At 42.1% G+C, this 27,659-nt stretch overlaps 1 protein-coding gene across 14 annotated transcripts in view; it reads right to left on the bottom strand.

The window, feature by feature from the left end:
• Nucleotides 1-27,659, bottom strand: part of HERC1 (HECT and RLD domain containing E3 ubiquitin protein ligase family member 1) — a 124,048-nt gene that overhangs the window by 60,348 nt on the left and 36,041 nt on the right. For 13 of the 14 annotated variants that reach the window (XM_076065554.1, XM_076065551.1, XM_076065538.1 and 10 more), the window contains 13 exons: nucleotides 25,112-25,238; nucleotides 23,015-23,186; nucleotides 19,364-19,691; nucleotides 17,875-17,983; nucleotides 16,351-16,414; nucleotides 15,471-15,718; nucleotides 14,710-14,937; nucleotides 14,062-14,182; nucleotides 7,987-8,224; nucleotides 7,635-7,798; nucleotides 4,061-4,219; nucleotides 2,557-2,663; nucleotides 841-951 (listed from right to left, as the gene is read on the bottom strand). In XM_076065554.1, coding sequence (XP_075921669.1) covers nucleotides 841-951; nucleotides 2,557-2,663; nucleotides 4,061-4,219; nucleotides 7,635-7,798; nucleotides 7,987-8,224; nucleotides 14,062-14,182; nucleotides 14,710-14,937; nucleotides 15,471-15,718; nucleotides 16,351-16,414; nucleotides 17,875-17,983; nucleotides 19,364-19,691; nucleotides 23,015-23,186; nucleotides 25,112-25,238 — 2,176 coding nt within the window. The remainder of the gene's footprint in view (nucleotides 1-840; nucleotides 952-2,556; nucleotides 2,664-4,060; nucleotides 4,220-7,634; nucleotides 7,799-7,986; nucleotides 8,225-14,061; nucleotides 14,183-14,709; nucleotides 14,938-15,470; nucleotides 15,719-16,350; nucleotides 16,415-17,874; nucleotides 17,984-19,363; nucleotides 19,692-23,014; nucleotides 23,187-25,111; nucleotides 25,239-27,659) is intronic. The other variant, XM_076065576.1, reaches the window with a different exon arrangement.

Below are 27,659 nucleotides of genomic sequence, written 5' to 3'. Positions count from 1 at the left end.
ACAGTGGGGGGGGGTTACGTCAGGCCGGCCAGGTGTGGCGGTGGGAAACTGTGCGGTAATGATGGGCCAATTAAGCCAGGGAGCGATGTACGGCTGTGATTGGCTGGAGTTGTCAAGGGTGAGGTGGCGCCGCGATGTCTGGGAATAGAGGGGGGCAAGTAACAGGTGCGGGGGGGGGGGGCGTCGGTGGCACGCGGCCTAATTAATTGGCTGCTAATGAGAACGGGGATATATTCGGGAGACGGGAAGAACGAGTTGAGTTGTCACTGGGTCTGGAACGAAGCAGAGACAAGCAGAGACAGCGAGCGACGGAAAGAGACAGGGACAGCGAGCGACGGAGAGAGACAGGGACAGCGAGCGACGGAGAGAGACAGGGACAGTGAGCGACGGAGAGAGACAGGGACAGCGAGCGACGGAGAGAGACAGGGACAGCGAGCGACGGAGAGAAACAGGGATGACGCAGAGGGACGGAGACGGGGACGACGTAGAGGGACGGAGAGAGACAGGGACGACGCAGAGGGACTGAGACAGAGACGACGCAGAGGGACAGAGACAGAGACGACGCAGAGGGACAGAGACAGGGACGACGCAGAGGGACAGTGAGGGATAGGGGAGGAAGCGGCGAGCAAGCTGCGGCTAAGCGGAATGACGGAGTCACAGACATAATGTGAAGAGTTGTAATAAAAGTGGTGTCAGAGAAAACAAGAAAGTTGTCCGCATCAAGTCGACCACTACAGATGTATAAATACAGTTGGGTCTAGGTATGAACCAATCCATAAAATGATGATGGAACAACAGCATAGAAAGCTGGTGTTCTTGAAATCAAAACATTTTCTTTACCAGCAGTTTGAGCTCAGACTCTCTGTCCTTGCTGGCAGCTGGATGTTTTGACAGTGCCAGTGGCAGCTCCCACATACAGTCTGCCAGCAGCGAGAACAACCGCTCCACAACCTGTCCCATACATACCAAAGCAAAGCCAGTCAGTCACAATTGGCAACAAAGCATCCTCAGAAATACATAATTGATAAAAAAAAAACACACCAGAAAACAGTACTTTGCAAGACATGTTTCCTTGCCTATAACATCTGACAGTTCACCAGCACGGATTCTAGCAAGCCTGATTACTGATGAGACACTGTCGAAACCAGTCAAGAGTTTGTCCCAACTGTGTAAAAAGTACTTTTATATTTTTCTGTGTAGACAGAGATATGTGACAAAGACACATCTGCTTATTGATTATGTTTCAAGGTGGATCAGCATATAAGCATTGTTCCAGCACTAAGACATGTTTTTGTTCTTTAAATTGTGTAATGCAATACGAATATGATGCTCAATTCAACAGGCTTGAAGTCAACTCTCAAAGGTTTACCATGGTGAATGTACAACCAAGTGCTCATGTTCCTGCCTTGGCAGGATACCAGGCAAGTCTCTGGATTCAAGTTTTCAATAAATTACAAATCAAGGATAAATCAAACTTTTCTTCACTTAATTATTTTCTATTTTTGGCATCAATGTAATACACGGTAAATGAAATCACACCATATTACAATCACAACACATTAATCACTGCGACAGGTTTGGCATTGCAGCGCCTGCAATCAAGTGCCTTGAAGGCAAGAGTTGGTGGAAAATGCCGATTATGAAATGTCGAAACCCGCCAAGTAGAAGGTGGCAAGAGATGACGGTATAAAAAAATTAGTTAATGAACCCATGTGTGTGGATCTTTAAATGACATCACCTCACACGCATGGATTTTTCTCAGGTACTATGGTTGTGCTTCCATTCCAGCACTCATGCAACATTAATACTCATTAAGAACTGGCGCTCATAGCTTCACCAGGCACACAAACAGCTACTGAACAACATAAAATGCATGATAATGTACTACAAACAAGAAATCCAAAGGCAACCTTTGCGATCAGTCACCTGTTTAACTCGAACTAGTCATGTCGATTCCTATTTGTTCATTACTAATTAAGGACTTCCAAAAGGGCAACATATTGTATTGTGATTGGGTTTTATATTGGTGCCAGTATTTTATATATATGAATATATATTTACCTCTGATGTACAGTGCTTTCAGATTATCAATTTCAAAGGTGCTTTATTATTATTAATGTGTGAACAGGAATAAGATTGACAAGTCGAAAGTCAAATTTTGATTTAAAGCTTTCGTGACTGCAGTAATTCATATTCTTAGTTCTTTCGGTAAAGTCACGTTTGTTGTTTCCCTTCAACGTGACTTTACCGAAAGAACTAAGAATAAGTCGAAACTCAGTTTACCAAAGTTGTACCTTAAAATGGAACGCTTTGAAACGTTGAAAAAGCCAAGCAACAAAAATGAATCAAAAGTTCACGCTTCGTTTGGCTTACATTTTAGTTCAATTAAATATCTGCGATTTGTGGGCGTGTAAATTACAGCTCTCAATAACAAAAAATTGAGCTTGTGAAAATAACATGTTGCACAGCCCAATATTAGGTAGTTTATAGTTCGTAGGGCATTTACAACAAAATATAGGTGGGGAGAGAAGCATAATTTCCATTCTGTTGCCACACCTGCTGCATTAGCTCCGAGTTGATGACCGATTCGCAGGCGGGAAGGACGGCCTCCAACGTGTGCAGCGCCAGCAGCCTGGTGCGGAGGTTCCCCACCAAGGGCACCCCTGCAGGAAAAGCACCCGCAGCATTCAGAAACGTGAAACGCAAAACTGCGTGCAATTCGTGCTTCTGCAAATGTGCGTACGACCCACAGTGGCGTAGTCTAAACAAACTAATTAAAATACGATAGAGTTCCTCTTCATAATTTTGTCACCCAGAAAAAGCTAGTGGACGAGCACAATTATTCCAGTTACCAGTGGACCCCAAAGGACCTCACAGATGGTTAACCATGAAAACAATTCATTGTAACTCCGGTGACATTTCCAAGCTCCGTTGCCAAATCTCTGTGGTCTCTGGTGACATCCATATCACATTACGTACGACATGACTGCAGGTATCTCCATGCCGGAAAAATAAAAAAACAGGCAATACACAACCCGGCAGCATCGTTAGACACAGGATTTGTTCAACTGATGGCCTCAAAATATTTACTTGTGTGAAAAAGGATTAGATACCTCATAAGGTGTGCTTACTTTGTTTCCGTGTTCAAAATCATATGTGCTGCAGTATCAAACTCAATTGGATTCTACAGCAAACACAGCCAGCTGAGTTTTGTTCCCCTGCAATAACTCTTCCCTCATATCACCGTATAATGCATTCACATTTACCCATCGGTCTCCCAGCATAGAAAAACCATAATGAACACAAAACTCAGTGTAATCATTCGTCATTGATTTGTGGGTCAGATCACGGCACAAATAAAGTGCCAATGTGTTTCGCACACACTCCTCGACTCAACACAGCCAAATAAATAAAGCTGTCAAGTGAACAAACATGCCAATGTATTGTGACTTCAAAACACCAGTATCATCAGGCAGTTGCCAGAATTGTTAAAATCTTCACGAGTTGGGCAATAAAAAAAAGGTGATGTGATATCATCAACATGCCCACTCTCATGTGAGCACAATAGTGGAGTAAAATTCCATTGCAATTATCTTCAGGTCACGTATACAACGCGCTTTTCACAGCTATCACTTATCAGCGTGCACATCCACATAGATATTATGAGGCCACCAGCAATTGATGCCAACATATTCCTATGCATAGCATGGTAGTTCTCACTCTCAGTTAGTGGTCTTGTGCAACTATCATTTCTTAAACTTTTTACATAAACCAGGTTTTAAACGGAACAACAGTATTATACTCGTACGGTGTACTGGATTCAAAATAACGCTTAATAAAAATAAGCCTGCAACTACATATGGATTCAGTTAGAATCGACCATTACAGTAAAGACACATACCTGTAACTACATATATTCAGTTAAGAGTCAATTATTGATTATTGCAGTCAAAAGACACACAACGAATAGTGTGTGTAAGAATGGTTTATATTAAATAAAAATCGGTTCACATGTGAAGGCAAAGTCGGCGCGTCACAAGGTGTCCCTTTGCGTGCAGACCTGAGGGCCGCCTCTGAGCGGCGATGTTCAGGAGCACTTCTGTCCATTTTGGCGAGGCCATCTTGGACTGAATAGCCTTGGAGCACACGACTCTCCGCAGAAAAACCAGGAAGTCCCCAAGCTGTATCTCGGCGGTGTGAATGCTCTTGGGTGTGCAGGCTGCAAAACGGAGGGGAGCACGGATGCATTGTGCGTTACACTTAAATAAACAAACCGCACACGTCGAATCTTTAATATGACTTGCACTCTTTACGCAAACCAGGTTTTTGAAAAGATCACCAGCATTCTACTCTTACGGTGTACTTCTGCATAGAGAATATCATTACGATAAATAATTACTCTAAAAATGCACTTACTTTGCCATAAGTATATTGTGTTAAACAGCAATAACTTGAGGATTTCTAAATAACAATGTGTTGCTCTGAAAAAAGTTACAAATAACATTAAATCGTTCATGGAGGAAATTCAAGTAATGAGAAAAATATCTTGATTTAAAGCTTTCGTGACTGCAGTAATTCATATTCTTAGCTCTTTCGGTAAAGTCACGTTGAAGGGAAACAATAAAATAATAAAATATATATAAAACAATAAAAATTATCACGACGTTTCGACCATAACACACCTGATGACGACCATTTGTGTTATGGTCGAAACGTCGTGAGAATTGTTATTGTTTTATATATATTTTATTATTTTATTGTTTCCCTTCAACGTGACTTTACCGAAAGAGCTAAGAATATGAGAAAAATATCATTTGGAAATTACACAAACACAAAGCGAGGCTGTAAACATTCACAAGCCACTGATGATATAGACAAAATACTTGGTACATTTTGCAATATGGATGGTTACTACGGTTTAATGCCGTTTGAGGGATTCTCTATAATTCCTTCTATTTGTAAGTACAACCGATCCACAGCTTAAAGGCTAGCTGTAGATCAGCTAGCTCTTCAATGTACCTGTAAATTCGGAGACAGGAAAAACATAAAGGAGCCATAGAACAGATGGTACGAAAATAATCTGGGTCTTTATATGTTTTATGTTGCTGGACAAGATGAAGTTATCTAGCTGTACGATTCGCCAATATTTGTCTCATTCATGCTGGTCATTGAATGAACACTAAAAACCATACCCTCATTTGTGAATTCCCAGAAAACAGGAAGACTGCCAATGGATGTAGACAAGATGGTCTCAACAGTGGAGGATGTTTAAAGAAACTAGATCTATGAAACTTTTTTGTGAACATTTCCATATTTTTCCCCAAATGTTTTCCAAAGATACTGTTGGCATCAAGTCAGAAGAATCCATTGAGAAATCTCACAGTAGTGATCCAGTGTCAGAAAAGCTTGTGGGAAGAAATTCCCAAAAGTATTTATCCTGAAAAATCCTTCAAGTGCCCTCTTATCACTATGATACCTCCTTTGCCAGTAGCAAGATATAGTAATAGGCTCTAAGAAAAGCCGTCTCGGGTGTGGACCAATCAATTTCAAGGACAGTGCATATCATTATCAGTTGTCTCTTTTTGTTTGCATTTTGACTGCTTGTGTTGTGGTTATTGCAAACATGATCCCTTGTATAAAGGTGTCAGTTTTTGTGCCAGATAAAAGGGTAAAAACCTATTACTATGCCCTCTTATCATTAACACAGTGGCAGGCACCATTTCCTACAAGCTCTGCTATGACATTCTCACATTAAACACAAACCAATATAATGTTTTTTACCCCCAGAGATGTAATTTCAGCAACCAAATTAAAAACGTGGTTTTGTTAAGTCATTGATGGTTTAATTATGGGCAGCTGCCTGTATTCAAACCCTGCATCTCAACGGTGTCAGCTCAGTGCTCATGACCTCAGAGTCAACCTAGGTTAATTAATTGGGCAGGAGTTTAGTTGTTTTTTTCTTCTTTCTTGATTGAGGTTTTATACGCCATGAAAGTCTGTGGAAATCATAGGAATTTTTTCTTCCCAAATGTTGTTTATTATAATGCATAAGTTGAAATAATGTGATGATGTAATCAAAACATTCCGTAAGGAATAAAAGGCATTCATAAGAGGAAATTCATCACAGTGCATTGTCTTTAGGTAAGCGCAGTGATGCCAAGGGATATAGATTATTACAATGTTAAATTACTGGGTGAGGTGTAAACACAGAGGGCAGTCACAGAGGCACAATTGCAGTCCACTTTGAAAATCCTTCTTCAATAAATACCAGGTTAGCTTTAAAGTAAAGCATATACGTATGTGGGTAAACAGTTGGCAATGCTATAAAAAGAGTTGCATGATAAATTCATGCTTTAAAATACCATTAAAACCACACATTCCCATGAATAATTGATAGGTGGGAGTTGCTAGCACACTGCACTATATGCACCCAGAAGCCTGAGTTTGAGTCCCAATCACAGCTACCATTTGTGGCAGGTTACTATGATCTGGTACTGGGCCACATTTAGCAGCAGGTACAGATTGAGAGTTGTAAACAAAACAAAAACAGCAAAGTCTTCCTGTTATTCGTTTAAAGAAATGGTTTATAATAGTGCAGTTGTCCATGATATAAAAAGATAAGTGATCATAAAAACAAAGGCTTTTCATGGATAGCATTGTAATTACAGTTTCATATCTGTGGTACCATACATCACATTATTTTAAATGAGAGAAACATATATACAAAGTGTCCATTCTCCAATATAATTTGAATTCACTTTTTAAATTACATTTTTAAAGAGAGAATTACAGGACTGAAGGCATATCCAAACTGTAAACTGTAATCCAATTTCATGCACACAAGGATTGTGAGCTATTATGCTCCCGATTGCAAATGAGCAATGTAATTAAAGCTAACATTTCCAATAATTCAGTTTCTTTTTGGTTAGATTGTTTTGCGTGTAAGGCCTTTTTTTACGATAACCGTCCATCACTCGACGGAGCCAATTAAATCAAGCTGTCACATGCGCAAATATTCAAATGTATACGATTGGCTCTGTCACTCGGTGGAGGGTTATAGTCTAAAATAAATTGGCATTATATGTACACAATCTAACGTAAAATCAATATTATGAATCATATTGGTTGTAAAAGCCTACGTATAATATTAGCCTTTCTAATGTTAACTGAAAACTAAAAGTGTCAGATGATTCCAAATTGTAATAGTAACAATTTATAGCCCATTGTCAATCCACTGCTGGATGAAGGCCTCCCCACACTATGTCAGCAATGGAGGTTGTTTGCTGGTAAGTGCAGGTTTGTGAAGACATGGGACTAGGACCAGACCAGTTCACTTGACACAAATGTTCGCCGTAACCAGGATACAGATTTTACTGTTTTTTCCTGGATGTTTCTGTTGCGCATCGTCACTTTAAGATGTTCTTTGTTCATGTTTTGTTTGTTGCGGATGCACCTACGCCAAGAGCCTCATGGCTCACAACAGGGCTATACCTAATAAATGAAACTGAAAAAAAAACTTAAGCCTCAGGGATTAAAGCACAGTGTGTTAACCCATTGCTTCCCCTACATACACAATGTTCTATTTTCCTATGACATATAGCAAGCAATGGTGCTCATGGAATCATTATACTTACATTCGACAGGCACATTATGAACAGTGTCTGCTGCCCATTCTTGCCCCTTGTCAGCACCAGATGTGAACACCCCCTCTGCTTGGGTAAGGAGATTTTTCAACTGGCTACACAGCAGGTCGAGCAACATCTGCACCACTTTGGGATTCAGCCGGTCTGCGTAGGTGCTGCGATAGAAATCAGCAAACCCATATAATTAAAATCAATACAACTTTCCAGATTTACAAGCATGTTAAAATTGACATTTGATGCAAATGGTGCTTCAAGGAATTTGAAGCTGTTGCTCAAGTATGAAATACCCATTTTTCTTCAAGCCGGATGTGTATACTTTTGTTTGTTAGCAAGACATCCTTACCCTGTGGTGATGGCCAGGATCTGCAGCAGTCTGGTGCTGGCAACCTTGAGCGCCGTGCCAATTTGAGAAAGGCCTGGCTTGTGGATGAGGAGCCAAGGCTGACCCAGAGACATGTCAGTACCGCACAGCTCCGACAGGATGCCCAGAAGTCCAGTGGACACAGCCAGCGACACATCCACAGGCTGGTAACGCATGCTCAGTGCAAACACTGTGACGAGCTGTAGACGCTGTTGTGCACCTGATAAAAAAAAATATTGAAAGCATTAATTTAAGTGTTAAGTTACACTTCGTAAAAAGGCTGAAGGTCTCAATTATTTCAACACACATACAATTATTAAACTGCTTAATTATAAAAAGGTCACAACATACAGTTTGATTCCACAATACATCATTATTATTTCTAGCTTTCTACCAATTTACAAAAAGGTTGGGGAGTCCACACCTAACAAAGTCTGCTCCCACAGTATTACATCATCTGACCGGAAGTCTTCCTCGATCACCAACACTACGAATGTCCCTTTCAATGTCCATCTCATTAACCTATGCATCACAATCATGCACAAATGCCAACTCCATTGTAACCTCTTCCTGATTTTCTGAGTAGGCGTCCAATGTTGAACCTATATTCATAGAAGGTATTTTATAGGTCGCTTAATCAAAGACAGCTGTCAGACCCGGATAACAGAACACCATTATGAACATTGCTGTAGAGAATTTAAGAAGGTAACCAAGCACACAATACAGATGCAGATAACATGGTCCGATATTGTAATTGCCATTACGCCCATCTCGAATACCCGTCTCTTAATACGAAAGTTGACCTATCCAGTCTTCCAAAGTGGCTTGCATAGCTCATCATGAAGCCACGCTTCTAAAAGGTCAATTAACTTTTTTGCCCGATTGCTTCGTACTAGTTTATTAGCATCCTTATATGCAAGGGTATGTCAACTACCTCTTCGGGTCCCATAGCACTCTTCCCCTTCTCACTAATATTTCTGTAAGTGCTGCATCTGGCCAGGTTTGAATCATGATTCAAATACTTGACTCACAATAAAGGTTAGAATTTCCACTTCCGGTCAGGAATTGACTCGGCCACATCCAAGATTGATAAAAACGTGCTGTTACTTTACAAAAGATTAGCTCTATCCAATGTCACTACCAGGACTAGAATCATAACCAAATGTTGCAGAATTGCAGAGGAGATGGGGATTTCTGCTTTGTCTTGTTAATGAAGATTAATGTGAAAAATCAGACAAGGAGCCCTTCCCTTTTTCAGGCTTGAAACAGCATCCATATCTAAATTAATAGGTTTTTTTGTTGTAGTGAGAAAAGTAACAGCTGCACAAAATAGCCATGTATATTGTCACAGATGGGACGTTGACATAATTCACAGCTCATGTGATAATGATAAATTGGCTAAAATTATTTCCTTTTAATATTTATATGTAGATGATAGCAATATTTATATTTGTAAGCAGACAGGCTTAGAAACTGAACAGGGCACCCAATTACACACTAGGCCAGCCGGACATCTTTAATGCCTTTATTTTTTTTAGGGGTCAAAAATAATATCCCCATGACTCAGACAGAACACATTACAAAGCTGCACAGTGTACAAAATTATTTGGCACGTGTCATGATGGTGCAAGATCCGACCATGTCCGTCCAGTGCTCGCCAAGCTGCATTGGCTTCCAGTTGCCGAACGAATACTTTATAAGGTCGCACTCATCACACACAAAGTGCTTGCCACAAATGAACCACAATACATTGGTGATCTCCTCAAGGAGCATAAACCATCACGCAAACTCTGGTCATCCTATCCAGCAGCTTTTGGCGAGCCATCGAACAAATACGGTCACTGTATTCCGCGCTTTCAGACGCGTTTCTGCAGCCGTCTGGAATGCTCTTCCTTCCGATATTAGGAAGCCACTGGAGCTATGCACTTTTAAATCTAGATTAAAAAGTACTTTCTTTAGAACTGATTTGTGTCTAGTTTGTTGTCCTTCCCCCGCACCTCCAATTAGCATGGTTGGCTACAAACAGTGGGAAAGAAGTTTAACATACATACAGAAGGAGCGAGGCATTGAGAATAGGTTTTCCCCTTTTTTCTGGCAACAAAACAGGTGTTAAGACGTTAAAACACCAAACTGAAACATTTTACAAGTAATCATGTCTGCATTAACCACAATACTTGTGGTCAGAATGCAAACAAAAAACTGATAATATATGTGGAGAGGCATTAATCGGCACTCCCCATGCTGTTAGTGGGGAGCTTCTCCTTCGCGTCAACAGGGGGCGGAAGTGCGATTGCGCTAATGTAAAGGCCTATGGTCCAAGGGGCCAACAGTAATCCCTGGGATAAGGGATCGTGGGACACAATCCCCAAACCCTGGGAGGGGGGACTGGGGGATGTCACCTTCCAGAAGGTTCTGGAAGGGAGGCGTGGCTAGGGCGGAGCAAGCCACGGACCTGTATATAAGCCGGATCTCTGAAGGGTCCGGCTCAGTCATCTCCAAGCTGAAGATCGAAGACAGAACTGAAAATAGGACCCTGGACCCCAAGCTTCGCTGTCCTTCTAAGGGCCAGAGCTGAGTGAAGCCAGTGGTCAGGACCCAGAGACCTTGGCACGGTCGGGTCAGCGTAGCCTCCCCTAGGGCCCCAAGCCGGAGGGCTAAGAATTAGAGTGGATCCAGTGTTAGGTGGCAGTGTAGCCCGGGGGCCATACCTCCTCAGGTATCGGGTGAAAGGGGCCGTTACCCCTTTGTGAGGGACCCTATATTCAGAGCAGTTAAATAAATATCGTGTTGCCTCAAAGAAGTTCTCCTCTGGTGATTCACCCACTACATATGCATTGTCTTTGAAACGGATTGGTCCACACCAGAGACAGCTTTCTTTGGAGCCTAGTCCCAAATGGTGTTAGACCAGAGGACGCCTTTTTGCATATACTATCAGAGTAGGTTTTTTTTGCATTCTGACCACAAGTATTGTGGTTAATGCAGACATGATTCCTTGTAAAAGGTTTCAGTTTGGTGTTTGAACATCTTAACACCTGTTTTGTTGCCAGAAAAAAGGGAAAACCTCTTCTCATATTTTGGGACTGGCAAAGGAGGTCCCATGATGTGACCAATTCATTGTTATAATTCTTAAGATTTGGTATTAATGCACGAGATTCAGGGGGATGGACTAATTTATCTTTAGATTCATGTTGCTAATGGACAAAATTACGGTAATGGTCAAGGTACGAAGCCAACCATGCTAATCGGAGGTGCGAGTTAGGTTATTTACATGTATAAATGTAATGCTTGCATAGAACTACAGAAAATGTTTCTCTAATTCTGTCTCGAAAACAAAGCTACAACTCCACCTAGTGTTTGTTGCGGACATGCAAGATGGCTTAGTAAAATAAGTTATTTGCAGAAAATTTTAAATCAAAGCAGACAATGGCATCGATTTTGATGTGTTTCTTTTAATGTAATAAACAAGCAACTCACACGTTCTACGGGCGTGACCATCCATCTGTTCCTCTCTGCTGTAGATCCTAATTTATCATCTCGATTTCTCACACTTTCTATTTGTTCTATATTCCTCTATTTTCCTCTGTCCTCTCTTCTACCTCTCCCTCCCTCTATAGTCCTCTCCTCAAATAACAGACGCCTTTTGCCGCTAAATGGCGGTGACATCACCACAACGTTTGTGCTCGGCTAGATGTACTTTGAGGCCACGTGCAGTATCAGGCTCGCTGACAGGTCACGGGACAGACCCAGGTGACTGACAGATGCACAAACTTGTGCTCCCTACTGTGTCAACTTGATGCATCTGCTCAGCGCTCCGCTCGTTGTTGCGAACGTCACTCCTCTGCCTCCAAATTTCCCAAAGCGTGCTTCACTTGCTTCCTCCAGAGGTCGATCTTAACACCGCTGGTACCAGTCATCGGCTTATCCGCTCAGCTCCACATCCTCCTATACCGTATCAGCCCATGCCTTGTGTAGCCCGTGCCATGCCCTCTATCTGGTCAAACAGAAGCTGCTTGGGAATGCGAAGGTTGGGCCATATGGGCTGTATGACCCAGCCAACGCAGCCTCACCTGCTGGAGGAGCTCAGAGATGGAACTGTATCCAGATCTTTCAAGGATCTGTGAGCTACTCACATGACTCAACCTGGTTCAACCCAAGATGAATCATAGGCAGGTCAGCTTGAATGTTTCAAACCGGTGCAGATGTAGACTAGAAAAACTACCTCCACCTCCTCTGCGATTGCCAGTCAATTGATAACACTATGGTATGCTGTGAGCAAGGACATGGGGGCGGGGGGGGGGAACTGATAATAAATTGGCCGTTCCTCTCATGGCATGCTCGCAGCCGCCAGTGACCAATGGGGGCAAGGAGCTGGTAACCCCTCCACACCTTCAATTAAATAACCAAAAAAACAACCTCTCTTCCCTCCACTGTATCTTACCTACTTCCCTCACCCTATTACTCTCCCTGTTTCTCTCACGATCCTTATCCCCACCCCTCCCTTTCCCATCTCAATCTCCCTTGCCTCTCCCTAATCCTTCCTCCCACACAGCTCCTCGTTGTGTTTTGCCCTCTCTCTTTCCTCTTGTTTCACGCCCTTTCACTCTCCCTCCTACCCCTCTCCATCTCTTCCTCCCTCCTCCATATACCTCCCACACTTCCCTACTCCTGTTCATATCTGAATTTCAATTAACGATGTCCATTTCAGCTAGATGACGGTATTTGTTGTGTTTAAGAAAACACATAACAAGTGGGCTACGAGAAAGCTACCATCTCAAGAAGAATGCTGGCAAACAGTGGAACAACGCGATCGTCTAGAATAAACACCTTGTTCGAGACCCAAACATCGCAACCTCCTGGCTTTGACATTCCTCGAAGACACTGGTGTAACCTTCAACTGAATCATAACATCAACAGGCCGATGCACACATCTCCTTCATTAAAAAATGTTGAAAGACAAGTCACAGTGTGATTGTGGCCATGCAACCCAAACTATGAAACGTATCATGTAGAACTTCTTTCGAAACATATGTAGCCAACCGTGATAATCAGAGATGCAGGGAAAGGACAAACTAAACACAAAAAGCAGTTCAAGAAAGTAGTTTTCAATCTAAATTTAAAAGTGCATAGCTCCAGTGGCTTCCTAATATAGAAGGAAGAGCATTCCAGATGGCCGCAGAAGCGCACTGGAAAGCACGCGATGCAGTAACCGTCTCTGTTCGATGGTTAGAGCCAAAAGCCACTGAGAGGATGACCCGAATTTGAGTGATGGTTTATGTTCCTTGATGAGATCAGCAAGGTATTTTGCATGCTAGGAACTCGCCACATTTAACCATGTAAAAACCGTAATGATGTATTTTGTTCAGGAGGCAATCAGGGAGGGATGCAGGATTTTTATAAGCAGTTGTCTAATTAGAGCAGGAAATGTAAACTTCCATACATAGATGGTTCTTTGGTTATTAATACAAATGACACCAACTTCAGCAAAGAAAAATGTTCTAAAGTCTTTACTTCCAGAGGTATCCTATATAGCCTGTTGGGGCAAGTTCTGTCTACGAGCCCCTAACGAGAGCCGGCAGGGTGCGCACAAGAGGGTGGTGTGGCAAACACCACCCCAGGTTCTAATTTGTGGCCAAGACAATCTACGGGAGGTCTAGAACTGGTTCAGAAATTGGATATCAGGTTTGCAGCATGCAAACCACTAACAACCACTCCGCACAAATACAATAAGCCCCCATATAGACTAAAAATATTGTTGTGGAAAGTACTATTTGTAGCGCGCTAGCATATTGCACTGGGCAATCATTTGAGGCCGAGTCGACCTCGGGGAGGCCCAGGACCGATTCAGATAATTGTCAATGTTGATAGCTGCGAGTAGGAATCAAACTCGGGTCGCCGGGTTCAAAGTGCAGCGTGCCAACCGCTACACTTCTGCTCCCCGCTCCGCACATAACATAAAATAACCGTCATTCAGCACTAATTGGCGGTGATGTCACCACGGCGCTTGTGCCATGCTAAGTGCACTCTGCACAAAAACAAACTTTCATGAAACCAATTTACCAATTGGATGCCGGTTGGTCTGCAAGCCACGATCCAGCACAGCAGCGAGATGCTGGTAGATCTTGTGCACCAGAGACTGAATTAATGTTTGAGTATGTCTCTTCGCTGCTGTAATTCCATCCTGTGAGAGTTAATGTAAAGACAAGAATACAAAGTGAAAGTGTACATTTCCGATATTGTATAACATTTTTTACATTGGTGCCTTGAAATAAAAAAAAACATTTGTTTGACATTAAAATTATCTCTTTAAAAATCGATAACAAAAATAAATGGAGATATATAAAACTAAATTATAATTCATAAAAAATGGTAACCCAGGAAAAGCAATTATCAATTGTTCTAATACTTATAAAAGTCTAAAAAATGTGTTGGTATGAGGACTGCTTTCAGTTTAAACACACTGTTCTAAACTTTTCACTACATAAGTTTCAAAAATATTATCTCCAACAATACTAAAATGAGCAAAAACACAAACAGTTGACAGATTTTAAAAAGGACTCAATAGGGTTAACATTTTCCTACCTTACAAATAAAAGAAAAGATCTACCAAAATCGATTTTGATAGATTATACCCCACATACAAAAGGAACACTAAACTTAAGCACTGCAATCTTCGAGCAATATGGATGTGTTGTCACGTGGGCTTGCCTGGTAGTGATGGAGCTGTACGCTGTCTCCCTCCAGGCTGTTTGAGGTGACCACGCCCAGGCCGAAACAGCCGGCAAGAAATTGCAAGCGGACAGACGTTAGCAGGGCAGCCGATTGGAAACCAGGTGACATGGGGGTACCGTGCTCACTCCTCCCTGATGGCTGGCAATCCTTGTCCTCCATCCCAGCAATCAGAGTAAGGATTTGGTGCAATGCCTCCACACGCAGCTATGGAAATAACAAACAAACTATCAATCAAGAATACACAGATACAATTTCTAAAAGAAACAAAACAATAAAAATAGCAATTTTTTAAACAATCCAAGAATGTTTAAACAATATAGGAAAAGCTGTGATTTCGTTACAATGGAATCAATATCATAAAATATAAAATAAGAAAGAGACGTTGCTCATAGCAAATATTAACGTGACTATTTTCTCTGTTCTCACCTTGTAATTTCCAAAAGAATCTTAAGTTTGTATTGTTAATATTTAAGCCGAAATTATGTCCTCATTTGAAAAAGCTGTTACTGACACCACCAACACAAATTCAACCGAATAACATGTGCAATTTATGAGAATAGGTTGTCTCCTTTTTTCTGGCAACAAAACAGGTGTTAAGATGTTAAAACACCCAACTGAAACCTTTTGCAAGGAATCACCTGTTTTGTTGCCAGAAAAAAGGGGGAAAAACCTATTCTCATATTTTCGTACTGGCAAAGGAGGTCCCCATGATGCAGTTTCATCAAGTCACACCTCACCTCTGCTCGCGTCTGTTGCTGCTCCATGGCGATGGCCAGTAGGTGTGGGTTGCTGGAACGGCCTTCTTCAGGCTCGCGAAGGCCAGGTGACTGAGCCAGGTCTCCTGTGATGAAGCCAGACAGGGTCTCAACCAGCGTCTGGCCATCCGAGGGGCGGCCCCGGGCACCAATTGCCTTATCCCTGCCCAGGTAACGCTGCTGTTGTTGCTGCTGCTGCCTGCGTGCCTCTTGCAAGGCGATCTCAGAATCTGTAAAGTACACAATAAGTATATTGCAGTAAAAATATTTATATTCAACCTGTCATACCCATTTCAGTTCAATTTAAAAGAGAGGTAATGACCAGATACACATCAAAAGGTGATCGTCTTCAAATACCGACAATATATAATCACCCAGGAATGTCCTTAATGCTCGTGACGTCACTCCACATCGACCAGCCCCCCTCATTAATATTCATGAGCAGGTGACGTCCTCCAAATGGACACCCCCCCACCCCTCCTCATTAATAATCATGAGCGGGTGACATCACTCAACATCGAACAGCCCCCCTCATTAATAATCATGAGCAGGTGATGTCCTCCAAATCGACACCCCCCCCCCCCCATTATTATTACCTATTATAATGATCCAATAATGCCTGTGTGCATCACAAATGGATGGAATGAATATCATGTCACGGTCTGCTTTTCGCTTGCAAGTTTCAGATTTACTTCAAAACACCCGTCCATGGACGGGCAAAAGGCTAGTTAAATTATATAGATGACAAACATTTGTTGTAAAATGTTCTGCAAAATATGTCCAGGCTAACTTTTATTAATTTTCAATAAACAGTGAGAATTTCATATGAAATATTGTGTATCTGAAAACATCAGTATCCCACCATGCCTCTGCTGAGTAGTTTTAGAAGTAATTTCAGAATCTTCTCTAAATGCACGCTCAGAATCCTGAAAGAACAAAAACAGAGATTTAGATTAGTTATTTTTTGCCACTTAAGTTAATGACAGTAAAAATATATGTTTAATATAGCACAGTAATGGTGAAGGGTCCCAAAGGCCCAACATTGCAGGTTGCTAACAACAAACACTTTTTACGTTGTAATCGATAACAGTTGAAAAAAAAAATCACATTTCTCAAACGGAGGAAGGTTATACGAACTTGGGAAAAGATACGAGTGGAAGGGAATTGCAAAGTAAATCAGTTTGAGGGAAGAAGCAGAAGTGTAGCGATCTGCAGTATGGTGGTTGAATAGCGTATGGATGAGACAAAAGAGTCTGGTAGACCGAGTGCTTGACATGGGTTGAAGAAGAAAATCGTAAAGTTCACTGGAACAGCATCCATGGTAGTAACGATAAAAGAGTGACATGGAGGCAATTGACTGCCAGTGAGCGAGTGACTGGATCGAATCAGTGATTCCTGGATTAAGCAACATGACTTTTAAATGGAATTATATTTAGTATAGTGAGGTAGGAACTGGTGCTCCACCTCGATATATATGCAGCATTCCAACTGTGGACAAATCTGTACTTTTTAGTAAAACAGTTGACAAGTGGCTTTGGCACAAGTAATAACACCAAGCTTTTGCTTTGTTTCATTATCCAAATTAGTAATAGCCGTTTCACTAAAAGTCATATAAGATCATTGTGACAAGCACATTCATGTTTTTACTCGAATCAAAAATAGTATGCTTAAAACATGGATTGGATGAAAAGTGAGACTATCAGCCTTATATGATATTATCGTGAACTGGGATAATTTTTTGTTGTGTCCAGGTTTTTGTCACCTCAATTAAGCATTCTTCAAGTCAGTGATGACTGATAGTGAAGTATCTGCGCATTGGGCATATTAATGTCTATTACTGTCAGCTGGTGATTGAAATGAGTATGATTGCTTGAAGCACTGTCCACAGCAAAAGAGTGGGAGACAATAAGTAATTTAATTAAGAGAAAAAAATCTTGGACACATAAATCCTAGAAGAACATCAGACTGGCCATCATCAGTGAGAAAGTTGGAAATCCTGGCTCGCAGATTAGTGTGCTTCAAATTATGGTAGCTTGGTAATTCGTGTGGAATGCCAGGCACAATGAAATGCTTCACATATACATCAAGAGCTAAGATTACAGATTTTACAAAATGTTTAAAGCTTGGGCCCCAAACAGGAGTCAGATAAGATAAAAGGTGATCCTTTAAACCATGCTTGACAGAACTCATACTGATGATCACTATGAAAGATGGTGCTTATATTTGATGAGATTTAAATATTATTACTGTGACATTACATTTCCAGAGCATGTTGTCAAATTGGCCTTCACTAATTAATTATTCAATGTTACACAAGTATAAAAAAAAATCTAAAATTAGTGGGAAAACAACAAATAACATTTTAGTAGAAATGAAAAACAAATACCCTTGTATATGCATCATCATCAGAATCAGACTCTCTCCTGGCCCGGCCTGGCTGAGAACTGCTCCTGCCACGAGCATCGATGTCCTCTGGTGAAAGTCCTCCTAGGTTGCTACATAAACACAAGAATATATTAATATGGGTATAATCAGGCTATTCATAAAAATATGCTGCTCATAGGAACAAAGAAAATAAGAAATTGTAGATGTTACATGATTAAAAACTAAAATTAAAACCTTGTTTAAATAAATAAAATTATCTACAGCCTTTTGTCAATCCACTGCTGAATGAAGGCCTCCCCATAGTTTACCACAGGTTTGTGCAGGGAGGCCCAGGCCAGTCAGATATCATCTCACCAATGATGTTATCCATGGTCAGGAATCGAACTTGGGTTTCTCCCGTTCATCGCTCTCCATTCCTTATAATATATTCCAGTTGGGAGCAATCAGAAGATATTTATTATATATTTACTTCATGAATACAGACATCATTATAATTACAACACCCTTTATATTTGCTACATATGTATGTAGCATGTATCCTTGTTGAGATATTAGTAAGATAGTCACCCTAAAATGTCATTAAAGTTTCTGCTACCTAATTGTACTTTTGTAGTGGTATCAGGGGATGCCACTGCATGCCACGTTAGGCCGGCCCGTGTGTGGAGCACGGGACATGCTGCTCACACCACCTACAGCACGTCAGTTGTGCAACGTGCACTCCGTGTGCAGCGTCAGCCCTTGGAGGCCAGGGGGCGAGAGCGCCGGGAGCGGCGCAGGGGTGACAGGGGGCGATGGCACTCCGGATGAACCCGGAGGGCTAGTAGCCGGAGGTACTGGGGGTGGGGCGCCCAAAGAGGGGGGCTGGGGGACCCTGGGACCGGTTCCAGGGGCCTCTGGAAAGGTCGGGAAGGGAGGCGTGCCTAGAGGCGGAGGAAGCCCCGGGACTGGGGATATAAGCCGGACTCCTAAACGGGTCCGGCGGTTGTTGCTGGTCTGAAGACATGAAGACGTCCTCCTGAAGAAGAAGCCCTGGGGTCAAGACCAGGACTCTAGTTGGAGTCCAGCTTGACGGCTTCCCCTCCCCAGTCGCGTTAGGGCGAGTTAGTCTGGAGGGACTCCCTCCCCAGTTACCTGGCGATAGGAGCAGCTACTCCTCGTGTTAGCGAATGTTGTTATAATAAACGTGTTGCCTCCAAGAAGCCTCGCTCTCCCTCTGTATCCACAACACTTTGATCAGTACAAAAATGATCTAACTAAGCCAACATGCGTGACAGGGAACTTATTATTTAACAATGATTTATGTTCATGCAATGTTTTTTACATTCTCATCACGAAAAGGTGGTTTTGGCTTTTATTTATATTTGCTTCATTGCTGTACTTTACTTTATTTGCTTCTTGTCATTTTGGTGACCCAGGTCACTTTAAAATTAGGCTATCCTGTTTTTTTCTTTTAGTTTGCATGTAGATGAACAAAATGCACTTGGACTTACCCAATGTAACCACCTTGTCCGGGCAGGTCTTCTTCTCTACTTTGGCAGTCCCTCACAGCGGGGCTCACCGCCAGAATAAGCAAGGCGCATCGCTGGATAACCGTGTTGCATGCCAGCGTGAAAAGATCAAACTCTTCAAACCCAACGCCCGAGCTCTTTCTCTTGGTCGCTTGGCTTGACTGCGGCCCCGCCGACGGTTGGTTGTGGTCCTCGGACTGCTCGTCTAGCGCTGGGGAATTTGAACTTCCACCGCCAAGCCTCTCCCACTCCCTTTCGCGTTCTCGTTCTCGAGCCGCATCCCGTGCTGATAGGAAACATTGAAAAACTTCTGTAAGGTGCACAAAAGAGAGACAAGACATATAATCGCAATTACAGAGCCAACACGTTGTTGGCATGCTCGCAAGCAGGAGACGAATATGGAAAGAGTCAAATTGTGTTATTGCTAATTACCCTACGCCTTGTAGTTAAGCAATCCTATGACCAGATCAACTCAGGATGTGCCCAATGTCATCAGAGCTCCATAGCTAAGCAGGCTTGAGCCTGAATAGTGCTTGTATGAACAACCACAATGCATAACAACAGTTAAAGGACATTGCAGCAAAATTCATTGCTGTACTGTGCAGTAAGTCAATGCTCCCCACATTTACCAACCAGCACTGACCACTGTGGTGAAGTATGGATAACATACACCGCCTGCATTGTGAAGAAACCAAACAATAGTTTCATAAAAAGGGCTGTACCACATCATGATTACAATATGAAATTCAAAACTAAATCTAGTGATCCATTTTGGACAGGTAAACGGTAATGAATCAACGGCAGCAATTATAAAATAAATAACAAGCGATCCTGAACTTTAAATAATTTGCAACCTTTAAATGGCATTCTAAGCTCCAGTAGGAATAATGCATGTTGCTGCTCATAGCTTTATTCAATAATCGTGTGAAATTGACTTTGGTAAAGTGACCATGGCTGCATAATTTTAGATCTCTTGAGACTCATCTTTTTAAGACCGACAACTAGGCAATGAATAATTAGATGAGATTATGGTTTATCAAGTGATTCCGAATTTTTTTTACCATATTAAAGCAAATCTAGAAACAATCCCTGCCTGCAACACCCTCCCCCTCCCCCCTTGACACCACAAAAAAACTGATTTTATTCAAGATGGATTTATTTAAGCATGATGAACTAAGCATTTAATGAAATAAATATTTAAATAAGACTAAGCTGCTGCATAATCAGCACATATAAACCACAATTATTTTTAACAAGGACAAATGAGCAAAACGCAGAGGACAATCAAAAAAGGATAATATATAAAAGAACTATAATTAATTATACTACTAAAATATATATAGAGGTTTCCCTCCCTGTACGGAGCTTAGGTTTGTACGATTTAACGTTTATGCGACAAGCCTATTTCTACCCAAAATGTACGAAATGCGGTTTGAATTCTATCGCATACGACTGCATGGTCAGACATGGGACAACACTGTATTGTATGTATGCGCTACTCAACAGGCAGCTGTCCTGAGAAATTTTGCTTTGTGCTCCATTTTTTTGGAACGCATCTACTACCGCATGAAGCAATCTTGATTTGAAGGTTTCATGACTGCAGGAATCCATACTCTTTGCTTTTTTCGTAAATTCACGCAGGTAGGCATAAAATAAATAAATAAATCGCTCAGTTTCGATCGTAATACAAGCAATCTTCATCAGGTGGAACCACCGCAAGAAAATGCTGAAGTATGCGAGAGAGCTGTCGTGGCAAGAGGATATATAGGTAAGTAATATAAAAAAAAACTTTTTCTTACAACACGCTTTAATGAAATGTACCGTACTAGTAATGGCAGAATTCCACGACTCCAGGAAGTGGCCCCGAAGCTTGCCATAACGTAAGGGGACAGTGGTCATTTACAGCCAACGTCAGTTTACCGTGGACAATTCGACCCAAACCGAAACATAACATATACAAAATAATGTTTTCAAAAATATTTTTTTTATTTTTTATGATAGCATATAGTATTGTCATCAGTATGACATAAGTATACCAAGTTTCCAGTCGATACCACATTGGGAAGTGGGTTAAAATTGAGTTACAAGATTTGAGGATACAACAGAGTGAGTTAATAAAAAGCGTGTAATAAAAAGGGGGAAGGCAAGCGGGGAGAGAGAGGGGGGGGGGGGGGGGTGTGGGGCAGGGGGGCTGCGTGAGCGCTAGGGGGAGAACTGAGGCTGGGGAGGGAAGTGGGCGTAGCAAGAAGTGGGAAGCTGAGATCGAATCTGTGAAGGTCATTCCTGACATGCAATACCCTGGAGTCTACAAACTGAGTTGTACCTGCGGTAGCAGTTACATTGGGGAAACGAAACGACATGTCTCGGATCGTGTTCGCGAACACAAGGCGGATCTGAAACACGGCAGAACAAATACCTCTGCCGTAGCTGACCATTGTTATAACGTTGTGGGCTCGCATGATATTGTTTTTTTCCGAGACCAAGGTACTCTGCAAACCTTCGGGCAACTATCAAAGGTTTGGTCATGAAGCCATCCAGATATAAACGGGCAACTTCCACCGAGAAGATGGATATAAATTGAGCAATCGTTGGAAGGATGTTATTAACCAGGTAAAGCCTTAACTGGTTGTGGTTGTTTCCATCCTACCTACCGTTTACTGTACATTTTTCCTAGTTACCCCCCGCATCCCACACTCAGCTTCCCACTTCTAGCCCCGCCCACTCCCCCCCCCCACCTCACGTCTTCTCCCCCAGCGCTCACACAGCACACCCTTCCCCTGCCCCACACCCCCCCTCTCTCTCTCCCACTTCTAGCCCCGCCCACTCCCCCCGCCCCAGCCTCACGTCTTCTCCCCCAGCGCTCACACAGCACACCCTTCCCCTGCCCCACACCCCCCCACTCTCTCCCACTTCTAGCCCCGCCCACTCCCCCCGCCCCAGCCTCACGTCTTCTCCCCCAGCACTCACACAGCACACCCTGCCCCACACCCCCCCCTCTCTCTCCCACTTCTAGCCCCGCCCACTTCCCCCTCCCCCACCTCACGTCTTCTCCCCCAGCGCTCACACAGCACACCCTTACCCTGCCCCCCCTCTCTCTCCCACTTCTAGCCCCGCCCACTGCCCCCGCCCCAGCCTCACGTCTTCTCCCCCAGCGCTCACACAGCACACCCTGCCCCACACACCCCCCCTCTCTCTCTCCCACTTCTAGCCCCGCCCACTTCCCCCCCCCACCTCACGTCTTCTCCCCCAGCGCTCACACAGCACACCCTGCCCCACACACCCCCCTCTCTCTCTCTCTCTCTCCCCCCTTTTTTACCAATATAACCTCTTGCCACGGCAGCTCTCTCGCCTACCTCAGCAATTTCTTGCTGTGGTTGTTCCACCTGATGAAGATTGCTTGTGTTGTGATCGAAACGTCATGCTTTGTTTTATTTTATTTCTACCTAACGTGACTTTACCAAAAGAACCAAAGAGTACGCATAAAGCAAGGCAAACTTGTATTAAAATATGCAGCTATCATTCACATTCATTGTTTGCAAAAGCTAATGTTATAGCATTAGCTTTTCAAAATACGTCTAGGTGTGCGTATTTATGGGTCCTGTGTGAAAGAATATAGGATAAATGGATACTCACTGCCAGGAGTCAGAGTGTCGTCCCTCTCTTCCTCTTCTTCCTCCTGTCCTTCCCGCTGCTCATGCTCACGCTCGCGCTCCAGCCGTTCCTCCAGCTCTGTTTCTTCATCCAGAGTATGAGCAAGGGGCCCATCCTGGCCCTCGTCCTCACCACCATCTGAATTGTACGAGAGCTGACCGAAACAGTAAGATAATGGCAGAAGCAATAAATGCACTCCTCACTGGAGTAACTAATGCTGAGTAAAATTGAATTAGTTCATATGTACACTGCCAGAGTATAAAAAAAATATCTCGGAGTTTACGCACGCCACTTACGATTGTTATCTCTATCCCTTCCGCCCACTCACCTTTTCCATTCTCCATGTACATATTTCGTGTGATGTGGTTACCAAATCAAAACTCGATTCGTCTCCCTACCTCAATTTGGTTTAGGGCAACTTTAATCTCCGTGGATGGTTAAGCAAACAGGACACTTCGTCCAAAACCAGGTGGTCTTGATTACAAATGACAATAGAGTTACACAAGTCAGTGGCGTTATGAATCAATCAGTGGCATATGAATCAATTTCATATTATGGTATACTGCAATGAATATGGAATCTTAAAGCCAATATCATTAAGTACTGCACATGGCTATTTACAAAGCTCAAGCCTATCAAGTGGGCTGGTCATCCTTAAAAAAATCTATTTAACTCCATGGGCCTTACCAGCTAAAATAAAGTCAGTCTGAAATGTGCTCTAATTAAGGCTGAAGGGGTATCATTATGCACAATTATAATGGACGCTGAAAAATATATGACGGATCACAAATTAAGAACTACTTATTGGACATTTTCCTGTACATCAGTACCAAATGACATTTAAACCAATCCAACCTAACTGCAGAACTATAAATGTTGAAACTTAAATAAGTGACAAAAGTAAAATATGGTGCACAAGAAATTACATGGCAATTTTACCTTAATGTATTTAAAAGACAAGTTCTTTGAACGTAAAATCATTATGAGATGATGAAAAATTCTGAAAAATTGTATTTGAATGATATTACACATCTTTAACTGCATTTTAATGTCATCGTTTCTTCCATTGGATATAAAAATGGGTGTTACTGCTCTGGCACTTTTGCATGATCACAAAACAAATGACACACTCAACAATGAGCGATTTGAATATGTAGCAGAACAGTTGGAAAACAGACCACAGAATAGGCCATCACAGAGCTACCTTTGAGATCCCTGCAAGGAACTTCTGGTCCAATATTATTCCACCTGCTCCTTCTATGTGTTTAATGTCTGTCAGATTACATTTTTATTCTCAGAGACGGAATTGAGCCAAATTAAGTGCAGAACCACACGTAATGCGATGGTCTGTTTGCAGTCATTGGTGACCAGGCTGAGGCAAACTCACTTGTATGTATGTTGAACTTCTTTCACACCGTAACGTAGCCAAGTGATACATTTGGATCCTGGATCTCAGCGGTGCGAGCTCAGCACTGACCTCAGCCACGTAGCCACTTTGCTATTCCTTCAAACGTTAAAGGCCTGTGATATATAGTCAATGGGCCAAAGTTCCTATCTGCTCAAACAAGTTAAAGTTACGTTTATTTTGTTTAACCAGATGAGAACTCAAAAGACCAGGATGACATGCGGCAGCACCTATACGCATTGGTCACCACAAGTGAGTGGGAAAACTCCTGCAGTCCTAATGCAGGAGCCAGTCTCTCTAAAGACCCACCACTGGTTATTTCCTACAAAGTATTCACTTTTCTTTGGTTCTTTCGGTAAAGTCACGTAGAATGAGAATAAAAAAAAATAACACAATAAAATTCTCACGACGTTTCGGCCACAACACAAGTGGCCTTCTTCAGGTGAAAGAAACAAACCTCTCGGGATGACAGAGCTTTAAATCGAAATAAAGTATTCACTCATTTGCTGCACCCACAACAGTGATCAGCAAAGTGGACACTCAATTGATATTTGAACTTGCAACTTCCTGAATTGTAATCGATTGCTCTCGCCATAGTATCACGAGGTGTGTTGCATGCGTTTAATGTCATTGCAAGATAAAAGGAGTGATTATTTACAACATAAAAGTCATACCAGCTTCAATCTTTCCGATGCTCTGGAACGCGGGTTAATCAGCTCAATATTCCGTTGAGCCAAGAGTCGATTGCGGAGTTTGTAAACGCAGGAGAAGACTTCTGAAATCAGTCGGTTGGGCTGAAACCTGTTTAAAGCACACATTCAGGATTATTTAAAGAAAGTTGATAAAATACTGCAAGTCAGAAAAAAATATTTCTCAACTCTTCAAGATCAGCAATATAACACAAAAATATGTACCCAATATTCCCAGTTTTAATTAATGTAACATTTAATGAGGTTAAACAACACTTAATTAATCATGGGACCTCCTTTGCCAGTGTGAGAATAGGTTTTCCCCTTTTTTCTGGCAACAGGTATTAAGATCTTCTTTGGTTCTTTCAGTAAAGTCACGTAGAATGATAATAAAATAAAATAGGACAATAAAATGCTCACGACGTTTCGGCCACAACACAATCGGCCTTCCTCAGGTGAAGAAACAGGTCTATCCAGGAGACAGAGCCCAAGTGGACCCCTTCACGCCAAGACTGAGTCTTATTAAGGCTGTGTGGGCGGAGTTGGATTAGCATGTTACCAGCCCCCACCAGGGGCGGAGGAGGGAGGGGTGTTAAGATGTTAAAACACCAAACTGAAACCTTTTACAAGGAATCATATCTGCATTAACCACAATACTTGTGGTCAGAATGCAAAAAAAATGATAATATATGGATTGTCTTTGAAACTGATTGGTCCACACCAGAGACAGCTTTCTTTCGAGCCTAGTCTCGAATGGTGTTAGACCGGAGGACGCCTAAAGGCGTACAGCACAAAGACAATGCACTATCAGAGTAATGAGAGCTCGGGGTGAGCAGCGACATCATGGGACCTCCTTTGCCAGTACCAAGCATGTGTTTTACGTAAAAAAAATCTAACTTGTGTTTAATTTAACTTCAACAACATATAAATAAAAAAACATCAAAAACATTATTTTCCAAAAAAATTCGGAATATTTATCAGAATGTATTTTTGCATGCCAAGAAACTGAATTATAATTTCACAGTTAAATGATGCAAATGAGAGGATGCCTTTCCAAAAATACAAGATTCAGGAGGTATAGAATGCAGAACTTGCATTCTGCATGCATTCCGTGACTGTGTGAGTTATAATCTTGTTTATAGTCCGCAGGTGTGGCTTGTAGATCCGATTCAGAGCGTGATTTGTATTTCGGCAAACTACCATGTTAGTTTTAAGTCTATACATTGTCAAAAGCAGCAATTTTTTCCAATTTCTTAATACAAGTGGAAACTATTGTGTCAACAAATAAAATACAACCTGTTCATTCAATACCTGTCCACGATATTCTACCACTGATAGAGCAATATGTCACAAGTACCCTTAAAATAATGCAGCTCGCCAACTTAAAAAGTGTATAGATACTTTGCTAAAATAAAATGAAGGAAATTAGAGAAAACATGACTTTTTTCAAGTTTCTACATATCCCAATCCAATATTTACTTGACCATGTTAACTTTGAACTCCAAACCGAGCCTTTTGCACGTTTCATTCACCCGCTGAAAAGATGACTACACGTTATTCAAGGATGTTTATGTTACTTAATAGCTACTGTCATAGGCAACTACAGGTGACCCTGACTTGTGACAGCTCGACTTGCGACCCCCCCTGCTTTTACGACCTTTCTTACAGTAATTAAGACCCCCGCAGTAACGACCAAAACTCGTATCTACGAGCACCTCACGACTGCTTCCGACGCCGAGTCGATGGGCGACGAGTCTGAGCATGCTATGCGCATGCCCGTTGCCAGATGGCGCCGCTTTGCTCTTCTGCCATATGCGTATGCAGCGTATAGCCCGACAGTCTGCAGCTTCGCCAAGAGGGGAACGCAGCATCTCTTTCTCAACACACTTCACTTCCTTATAAAATTTCTTCAAATTTTGAAAAAATGTTCACCTTTCGCTACAACCGAGAACAGTGAATGTGATGCACATGCAAAGTTTTTAATGGTTTACAAATATGTTTGTTTTACTGAATAAACGTTGGTATAGGTTATTTTAAGTTACAATAAATGTTTGTTAGGGTTATTTTCATTTATTTTGGTATTTTTATGGTACGTAATAGGTTTCCAGCAACGGAACCCCAATGTATAACATTGCACCAATGGGAGATGAAGGTTCGACTTACCACGGATCGACTTGCAACTGTCGTCCAGGAACCAATTAGGTCGTAGGTACGGGGGGGGGGGGTCTCCTTTACTCAAGCCAATTAAAAAAAGAACTGCTCAAAGGAAAACACATTTAAAATGTAATTCATATCAGATCCCATGGTAGCAAGTGCAGTCTCCAACACTTATCTTACTCTTCCCTCTCCATTTACGTATGCCGAAGGGGCCATTGCCCGAAGCATTGCCAATCACACACCTCTCATTAAGGTCGTGTTGTTATCAAACATGTTGAGTTTTTATGTCACGTGTGCTTGTGCACCACTGCCAACAGAGTATCACCAAATAATTTATATAACGTTAGAGAAGAGGTCATTAACTCAGTGCGGGTAT

This window comes from Petromyzon marinus, chromosome 1 (assembly GCF_048934315.1).
Source record: "Petromyzon marinus isolate PM22_M1 ecotype Great Lakes invasive population chromosome 1, UKy_Petmar_22M1.pri1.0, whole genome shotgun sequence".
Lineage (NCBI taxonomy): Eukaryota > Metazoa > Chordata > Hyperoartia > Petromyzontiformes > Petromyzontidae > Petromyzon > Petromyzon marinus.
This window is presented reverse-complemented; position numbering and strand designations above follow the sequence as displayed.